Raw genomic sequence first — 9,871 nt, forward strand, 5'->3', positions numbered from 1 at the left:
TATATAAACAAAAAATTTATGAAGTTCCACAGTCTCAATTGTCTCTATTGAAATTTCAGTTTAAATGCTTTTGCCCCTTTAATGAAACCTGACCCGAGCATGCAGTGACTTCTGTTTATGTAATAACCTCGTGGAGTTCAGCAGGCAGGGCTAAACTTACAGCCACATTTTGAGATCCACCCAGACGTCTGCCTGCAATGGACCTTTAGCACAATATCTTTCATGCAGATGTTGTCCTGTATTGTAACCAAATATAAGCTGTTTTGTGTCAAAGACTTTAGAAATAACGAAAATGGACAGTATTAATACAGTAACCCAGATAAACTGGCACTCAAAACCGGAGAAAAGTGATGATGATCAGTCAACGTCAAGTTCACAGGTTGTTTGTGGAGGATGTCGAAAGAAACTCCGGAGTTTGTTACCGGTGAATTATAAAGAAGAAACTGTAGAGCTGCTAAAACTGGCTGGACCAGTGGTAAGTGTGAAAAGTGTATAGATTTTAAAGGCTCTTTAAACTTTGTTTGTAGACAATCTACTAATCATATATCGAGATTATTTTAATTCAGTGTTGATTGAAAAACGTTTTGTAAAGTTCAATTTTGTAATTTATTTGAATGGAAAATTAACCTTGACAATAAAACAAAATAATGTAAATAAATTATAAGTTTTTTTAACATAATAGCAATAGGCACGATGAGATCACACTTTAAATTTTGTAGAAGACATAAGAACATAAATATGCATCTTTAAAAATAGACAGATGGATTTAATTAAGTTTATCTGTCTATCTATCTATCTATCTTATCTATCTATCTATCTATCTGTCTGTCTGTCTGTCTGTCTGTTTATAGATTCATCTATATAAACACATCTTCTGAGACTTGTTTATAAAAAATAAGCTGGAGGTTGCACCTGAATGTAAATGAATAGTAAGTTTAGCAGAATAATGTAAAATAATTATCAAATACTTAGTCAGTAGTGGCTGTAATCAGTTTTGTCTCAAGAATAGGGGACATGACAAATCAATGTTACAATATTGTAGCTTTAACACTGAATAAAGTGACAATGTATTGTGGTTGTTATCACATCCTCAAAATGTTTTCTCTCTTCGTGCAGTTTATATCTCAGCTGATGATCTTTCTGATCAGCTTTATCAGCACTGTGTTCTGTGGACACTTGGGGAAAACTGAACTGGCCGCTGTGGCACTGGCTATTGCTGTGAGTTCACAAAATAACTTAATTATGGCAATCATTAAAATTCTCTTTGTGTTTGTAAATACATCCTTTTTGCTCACAGGTTATTAATGTGACTGGCATCTCCATCGGCTCTGGATTGGCATCTGCATGCGATACACTCATCTCTCAGGTCTGATAGTGAATGTTCAGTAATGTGAGTGTCGTTTGTACTCAGGTGTCATTTGAATTGAATTGTGTCCTCCAGACGTTTGGCAGTAATAATCTGAAGCGGGTGGGTGTGATACTGCAGAGAGGGATTCTCATCCTCCTGTTGGCCTGTTTCCCCTGCTGGGCGCTGCTCATCAACACCGAGCCCATCCTGCTGGCTGTCCGACAGAGTCCCAGTGTGGCCAGGTCTGACACTTTCAGCATTTACTGGATGTTATGCATTAAATAATGTTTCTGTTTAGCAAAACGTACCTGAATCTGCTGATAAAACACTAGTTGTCAGGATATTTTAATGGAAGTAAATTACAGAAGTATTGTGAAATAAGTTGGTTTAAACATAATGTCATATCATTTGGGCATGTGACAGTCACATGGACCTACAGTTTGAGTCAGTGAAGCATCTTTAACTGTGTGTGATTATTTTCTCTCTCTCTCTCTCAACAGTCTGTCACAGCTCTATGTAAAAATATTCATGCCTGCTCTGCCTGTGAGTGACACATTAAACATTTTAAATGTTTCCACTATAACTATGAATAATTAATAAATTAAAAGCTATTCCACTATATGTTCCACAATATGACTTTTAAAAACTATTTTCAGGCAGCCTTTATGTATCAGCTGCAAGGACGGTATCTTCAAAATCAGGTAAACCCAGGCAATGTTTTTCCATTGTTATTTTGCCTGAGTTTAGTGTTCATATATAGCCTACACTGTAAAAAATGGGAACCAGCAATTGTTAACTTAAAGAGCTATTTTTACCTGATTTTGTGTGTGTTTTAGATATGAGTGATTTAGATATGAAATAATATTTTTGACTTGAATGAAAATAGGTCATTTTAATGTTACCATTTTTTCAGTATGATGGTCTGTTTTTCCTTGTTTGTTTAGGGTATTATTTGGCCTCAGGTCATCACAGGAGCAGCAGGAAACATCCTCAATGCTTTAATAAACTACATCTTCCTTCATCTGCTTGATCTTGGTGTGCCGTAAGAAGCTGTCTAGATTCTGTTTATCCTGTTTCCATGGATCTTAGTTTGTTTTTATTTATTTCTAAAGAACCAAGGCTTAAAAGTAATAATGAGGTCGCAATAACATTGTTTTGTGTGGGTTTTTTTTCTCCTTTTTTCGAACTCACAGAGGATCTGCTGCTGCAAACACTATTTCCCAGTATTCCTTAGCTGTGTTTCTCTGCGTATACATCCGCTGGAAGGACCTGCATAAAGCCACATGGGATGGTGACTGTTTTATTTGGTTGGGTTGTTTGAGTGTATGGTTTATGATATAGGACACAAAAGATTTTCTCTGTTTTATAGTGCAATATGACATTCAAAACTTAAAAGTGTCAAGGAATGTGACTGGTAAATGTATTTTCACCACATGCCTTTTCACTACAAGCTATTTTTGAAATGTTTAAAGGAACACTCCACTATTTTTGAAAATAGGCTCATTTTCCAACTCCCCTAGAGTTAAACAGTTGAGTTTTCTAATCCATTCAGCCGATCTCCGGGTCTGGCGGTAGCACTTTTAGCTGTAGCTTAGCATAGATCATTGAATCTGATTAGACCGTTAGCATCTCGCTCAAAAATTACCAAAGAGTTTCTATATTTTTCCTATTTAAAACTTGACTCTTCTGTAGTTACATCGTGTACTAAGACCGACGGAAAATGAAAAGTTGCAATTTTCTAGGCCGATATCGCTAGGAACTATACTCTCATTCCGGCGTAATAATCAAGGAACTTTGCTGCCATACTATGGGTGCCGCAGGCGCAATGATATTACGCAGCGCCTGAAAATAGTCCCCAGCACGCTCCCTGTGCAAGCAGGTGGTCACGTTGGTTTTGTTAACAGAAGTTAGCCTATTTTCAGGCTCTGCGTAATATCATTGCGCCTGCTGCAATATCGAAACTCTTTGGTCATTTTTGAGCGAGATGCTATCGGTCTAATCAGATTCAGTGATCTATGCTAAGCTACAGCTAAAAGTGCTACCGCCAGACCCAGAGATTGGCTGAATGGATTCGAAAACGGTAAAACTCAACTGTTTAACTCTAGGGGAGTTGGAAAATGAGCCTATTTTCAATATCATTGCGCCTGCTGCAATATCGAAACTCTTTGGTCATTTTTGAGCGAGATGCTATCGGTCTAATCAGATTCAGTGATCTATGCTAAGCTACAGCTAAAAGTGCTACCGCCAGACCCGGAGATCGGCTGAATGGATTCGAAAATGGTAAAACTCAACTATTTAACTCTAGGGGAGTTGGAAAATGAGACTTCTTTTCAAAAATAGTGGAGTGTTCCTTTAAATGTTACTATAGTTTAATCTTTTTTTTTATTATTCCATGAATTACACACCTTTTAAAAATAGTTTTAACATTAAATAAATATTTCAAAGGTGATTACGTCACGGGAGAAATATGTAACCGTTTTATGTCTTGGTGCAAAGTATGTTGTTTTCTTTTTTTAATATTTGACCAGAAAGTTGTTCACTATGTGACTTTTTAAGATGATGTGGTGGAGAGTTCACTGAAATGTTTCTGATGAGTCATGTCTCACCAGGTTCATTTTATAACATACTGCTTTCATAGGTACTCAGTGTTGAAACGTCATATCTTTTTTGCCAATCTTCATCTGTTATTATTGAATAAATAAATCTGGTATTCGATTTATTGTTAATTAGTCTGATATATAAATGTGTGTATTTTTCCCATGTATCCTAGGCTGGTCTCTTGACTGTCTGCAGGAATGGGGTGCCTTCATTCGCTTGGCTTTTCCCAGCATGCTCATGCTATGTGTGGAGTGGTGGACATATGAGATTGGTGGATTCCTAGCAGGTTTGCGATATGTTATTGTTTTTATGTAATTATATTTGTTTGAGTCATGAATATATTTGTGATCTTGATGTATTTTATTGTTGTAGGGCTCATCAGTGAGACTGAGCTAGGAGCCCAATCTGTTGTGTATGAGCTGGCCACTATTGCATATATGGTAGGCGTACAAATGTTGGCTTAACCTGTAACAAAAACAAAACTGTATACTTGTGCTGATTTCAGGGGTATTCTTAGACCCAACAGCACCAGTTTTTTACTGGTTAATGGTTCTAATGGTTAATGGTAAACTAATGGTTAATGGGTCAAGATATTAGGTTATCATTACGTTCATATAAAAGATAAACTGAAATTGGAACCTGTTGACAGAACTGTGGAACTAAGAAGTGCCTCATTTCTGTTATTCCGCATTCACTATTTACATTACTTAAAGTATCATATCTCATTAGCAAATATTATTTTGTTATCCTCTGTATGGGTGGTGAAAATAGATACATGGGTTGGTAACAGCAACCAGATCATACATTGTAACTAAATACACCAGCCTTTTATTTTATTTTTTTTTCTAAAACAACTCACTGTAATATATATCAAATTGAACAAATGATCAAAGTATTAGATCCTGAAAGTTGTAATCTTGCATATTTGTATGAAGAGCATGCACAGGAATGCAGCTGCATAACCTGTACCGCTTTACTGACGATGCAGATTTTCCCTCATGGGAAAGAGGTTTGTGTGAGGTTTAACTTAAAATCTGTAACAGTTGCCAAGCAACCACAGACGTAACCCATTCTTTAATTGAGATTATTAAATCTGGCCCCAGAAATAACTGAAATACTGTATATGTACAGTTTGTAAAGTTTTAATAATAAATACAAAAAAAAAAAGACAAAAATCATTGCTGTTGAAATAGGATATTAGAAAAATTGCAGCAGCGACAAGTTCTGTTTCTGAACATCTGTGATAAATTATATTTTAATTCCTTTGTTTAAAGTACACAGATTAGCTTGAACATAAGTTGTTTTCTTTTGTCATTCAGTTTCTTATTATTCTCACCTTTTAGTTTCCACTGGGATTTGCTGTGGCAGCCAGTGTGAGGGTGGGAAATGCACTCGGAGCTGGAAACACGGAACAAGCCAAGCTGTCTGCCAAAGTATCTTTAGCCTGTGGACGTATGTGATCTGTTCATCAACAGCTTTGTCATAACTGATGCTTAAGATGCCCAGATGTTTCAAAGAAAAATTGCATAATTGAACATTGTTTATTATAAAAATGTACATTTATATAGTTATTATTGGTTTATGGTTACTGGTTTTGGTTTACCTTCATGGTGTGCTTTATTTTTTTTTTTCTAGTGCTTGTTTCTTGTGTGGTTGCAACCTTAATTGGAAGTACAAAAGATATTATTGGATACGTCTTTACCACAGAAGAGTAAGTGTTTACAGAAATCTACTGTTCAGATTGCATTACACTAAAGAGCAATATAACATTTTACATTGGATATTGAGTATATTCAAAGAATACAGTACCAAGAAGGTACACTTCTATTAATATGAAAAGGAGAAACTGCAACATGCAGTATGTCAGCTTGTGTAAAGAATTCCCATCTTCTGAATAAATATTCATTTTTGGAATCGTATTGGGAAGATGTAATTGTGGCCATTAAAACATTCAACAATTAATATCTGATCTGTGTACTAAACTATCTCTCTCTATAGGGAGATAGTGCTCAGAGTATCAGAGGTCATGATCATGTATGGCTTCTTTCATTTATTTGATGCCATTGCGGTAAGATTTAATTTGTCCAATATTTTATTTATAACTAAATTTTGCACTAGAAAAAAAAAGTATTGTTTTCCAGTACAGTATATCTGAACATCTGTAAATATGCATTTACTTTGTGAAGCAAAATTGCATAAAATATTAAAACTCTAGACATTATTTGTAAAATTTTGTTTATTACGTCACTGGTGTAAAGTGTGTGGTTATATTCTGATGTCTGTATTTTGCTTTCAATCTTTATTTCTGGTATTCACTTCAGATATTGTCAATGTCTGATATATATATATATATTCTATCTGTAGGGCATTACAGGTGGCATTGTCAGAGGTGCTGGAAAGCAGCTGCTCGGTGCTCTTTGTAATATTGTGGGATATTATTTTGTGGGATTCCCAACTGGAGTGTCTCTGATGTTTGCTCTCAGCATGGGCATAATCGGTAGGTGTCTTGCGAACACATTCAAGCCTGGGAAGCCACATGATAACATAAGAGTTTAATGTGGTGAAATAGAAACATTCCCAGTGGCTTTGCTTAAATACACTTGAACAACCTCTGTGTAATCAAAATACTTTTTCATCCCTCTGGTGCTCCTCAAGTTACTTTTGACCCCCCAAAAAAAAAAAAAACACTTTGAATTTTGAATGTGTGCCTGTACTACTACGCTGAATGGCTTGACTCTAGTCTAGAAATGTGTTGTTAACAAACAGATATCACGTTGCAGGCTGATAGAGGTAAGAAAACCCAGCAAACACCTGAGCAAGTATCAAAATGTAATTATTTTTTTTGTAATTGTCACCGACATAACCCTTTATCTTCTTATTTGAATAAGTGAAAAGCCAGTAGAAGCGATAAATGAATGACAGGAGCATAATGAAACATCGCCCTTATAAATAAATGAACACATCATTGGAGTATGGAGATATTTTTGTTGCATTATTCCAAATAAATAGATTATGATCTACATATAAATGTAAAGAGATTAACAAAAATAAACATATTCACAAATAAATTGAATGAGATCCACAAATAAATCTTAGAGTTTCACAAACATTAATTAAATTCATAAATAAATACAATGAGATTTGCATATAAAAAAAAAAAAACATATTTACAAATCTCACAAATCCACAAATAAGTGGGCTCCACCCACCGTCTACTCAAGCCAATCAAATAACAACCACACTTCACTGACCAGTCGTACCACGTTCTCACTATAGCCAGTAATGTTTTGCTTTACATTCAGGACAGTCTTACCCAGAAATAATAATTCATCTGCATTGGCTCAAATAGGAAATATAAAAGCAATAAAAACTGGATACCATTGATACCATTTGACTGTATATCAAGCCAAGCCACAGTATTATATTTTACATGCTTTTGGAAATGATAATAGCATGATTGGCTATAACAAGAATGTGCTACAATTGGTCAGAAGAGTGGCTATTATCTGATTAGCTGGAGTAGATGATGGGTGGAGTCCATGCATTTGTGGCTGTGTCAGTGCGACGCTAGAAATGTTTCAAAATCCACAAATGCGTGCAGCAATTCACAAATGCACAGGACACGATTCACAAATGAATGCCAGGCAAAGTTGTGTTTGTGACATAAAAAGATATTTGTGAATGTGATTTAAATCTCATTTTATTTATTTGTGAATTTAATTCATGTTTTTATTGTGAAACTCAAGATTTATTTGTAAATATGTTTATTTCTTGTTAATCTCTTTACATTTATTTGTGAATCGTGATCTATTTATTTGGAATAATGCAACAAAAATATCTCCATATAGGAGGTCATACGGCTAAATATGATGCACCCCAGTTAATAGTGTATACAAGCAATGCTTATTTCATTTTAACCTGTTCTCAAATCTGTAGCAGAGTCGGCGCAGAGAACAGTTACATATTATAGAGTACTTGCTGCTGCAAAAACACAATTGTGTAAATGCTGCCGCTTATATAAGCAGACCACACAATATGCAGAGTGATATGGAGTAAAAGATTTTAGATGCTTTCTGAAAGAGCTCTGCAAACTGCTACAGCCAACACTGGCCAAGTATTTGAATGTTGAGCAGCAAGATTTTAATAGTAATAGTTGTTTTCTAGCAGACTGAATTTAGCACCTATCAGTCTGCGCCATCTAGAGTTTAATTACAGAACTTTGTATTTACACTTTTTTGGGATACAATGATGCAGAAAAATATACAGCAATGAAGCGGTTAAATTCTAAAACATTATAAGTGCAAAATAGACACACAAATAGTATTGCATTATTTTATTGAAATCCCCTTAAAATACAAATACTAAATAAAAATAATATTGAACCAAAAACATTAATTTAATTGAAAAAAGTTTCACTCAAGGTGTTTGTTCACTTTTAACTGCCAAGGAGTACAAGTGTGACTCGTAAGTTAGGAGCATTAGAGGGTTAAACTCAGTTACCACGCTGAATTCATCCATCCATCCTTTCTTGCCTCTTCTCTCAATTGTTAGGTCTGTGGATTGGGTTTTTTGGATGTGTTTTCCTACAGTCTTTGTTCTTTATCATCCTCATTTGCAAATTGGATTGGAAAAAAGCGACTCAAGAGGTGGGTCTATTTTCTTAATCCACATCTATATTCTGTTTTGATAGATAATGACTTAAGTCTTATATATTTTTATTTTCAGGCCTTGATCAGAGCAGGTGTACAAGTCCCTAAGACTAAAGATGAATCTTACGCTATGGAAAATAAGGGCTGCACAGAAGGTATTTTCTGTCTGTGGTGTATGAAAAATGAACAAATTGGACTTTCCCTGTTGACTAATAAAATTGTCCTTTGTCCTTGTACAGAAGTACCACAGGAATCCCAGCACACTGAAGAAGGCCAAACAGATGCAAACACAGATGTGGAAGGGCTCCGTGAAGGAGGAGGAATAACAGATGCTGGCACAAAGATCGCAGTTGGCGCGGTTTTGACCACCAAACAGCTCGTTATCCGTCGAGGACTTGCGGTTTTCTTCATGCTGCTTATACTAGCTGGAGGGATTGTGTTAAATGAGGTGCTCACTGGATTTCTCAGATGAGCATAATAAATACAGAGCTTTGTCTGCAATCCAAATTTTTTTTATTTTTTTTTTAGAAAATCCACCATTGACTGGGCCACCTAAGCAAAGTTAATATTATTTTAGGTAGATGATTATGTTTTGTTTATTTTTTAATTCCAAGCAGCCTTTTTGTAATCTCTGGTATTAGATGTGTTAAATGTGTCATGGACTTGCACTGTGAAAGTAAAACATTTCTGGAAGTGATGTTTTTTGAATTTCAAGTTAAGATGTAATGGTTACTTGACATGTATTTTTAATTTATTGTCAGTATTGGGTTTGTTTGTCGAGCACATTTCCTATGAAGACCATTTTTACCCAGGAAAAAAATCTTGTGAGTTCTAAGTTCTTTTATTAAAATATATACTTATTACTCATATACTTAAAAAAAAAAAAATTAGGACATCTAAGGGACCTTATTTCAGATATGCAGATTCTCTAGGAGAAAATTAGGTTACACTTTATTTTAAGGTGTCCTTGTTACAGTGTAATTATACACTGTAAAAAAAAAATCCGTAAAAAAAACGGATAATGTACTGGCAGAAAATTACCAGAACATTTTCTGTTAAATTTACGGACATTTCCTTCAACATTAAAACGGAAAATTCTGTAGATTTACATTATCTTCTGTAACATAAACGGACAATCCGTTATGCAGAAATTTCTCAAAAATAGCATAGCAATAGCAAACTACTTTTTTTCTTTTTCTGCATGTTCAGTCCAAGTTCCATGTTGAGATTTGAAAGAAAAAAAAACGCTCAAATTGTACATGGATTCTCGAAGTTG

At 35.0% G+C, this 9,871-nt stretch overlaps 1 protein-coding gene across 1 annotated transcript; it reads left to right on the forward strand.

Moving 5' to 3' along the window:
• Positions 1-187: 187 nt before the first annotated feature.
• On the forward strand, positions 188-9,402 carry LOC107699952 (multidrug and toxin extrusion protein 1). The gene is made up of 17 exons (XM_016501411.1): positions 188-475; positions 1,117-1,218; positions 1,298-1,366; positions 1,442-1,590; positions 1,849-1,891; positions 2,005-2,049; positions 2,293-2,390; positions 2,542-2,639; positions 4,119-4,232; positions 4,319-4,386; positions 5,290-5,398; positions 5,582-5,657; positions 5,945-6,014; positions 6,311-6,443; positions 8,498-8,592; positions 8,672-8,750; positions 8,835-9,402. Exons 1-17 carry the CDS (start codon positions 293-295, stop codon positions 9,065-9,067), a joined length of 1,764 nt encoding a protein of 587 aa, XP_016356897.1. The 5' UTR covers positions 188-292; the 3' UTR covers positions 9,068-9,402.
• Positions 9,403-9,871: the final 469 nt, after the last annotated feature.

The sequence above is a fragment of the Sinocyclocheilus anshuiensis genome, unplaced genomic scaffold (genome assembly GCF_001515605.1).
Source record: "Sinocyclocheilus anshuiensis isolate Anshui unplaced genomic scaffold, SAMN03320099.WGS_v1.1 scaffold1332, whole genome shotgun sequence".
Taxonomy (NCBI): Eukaryota; Metazoa; Chordata; class Actinopteri; order Cypriniformes; family Cyprinidae; genus Sinocyclocheilus; species Sinocyclocheilus anshuiensis.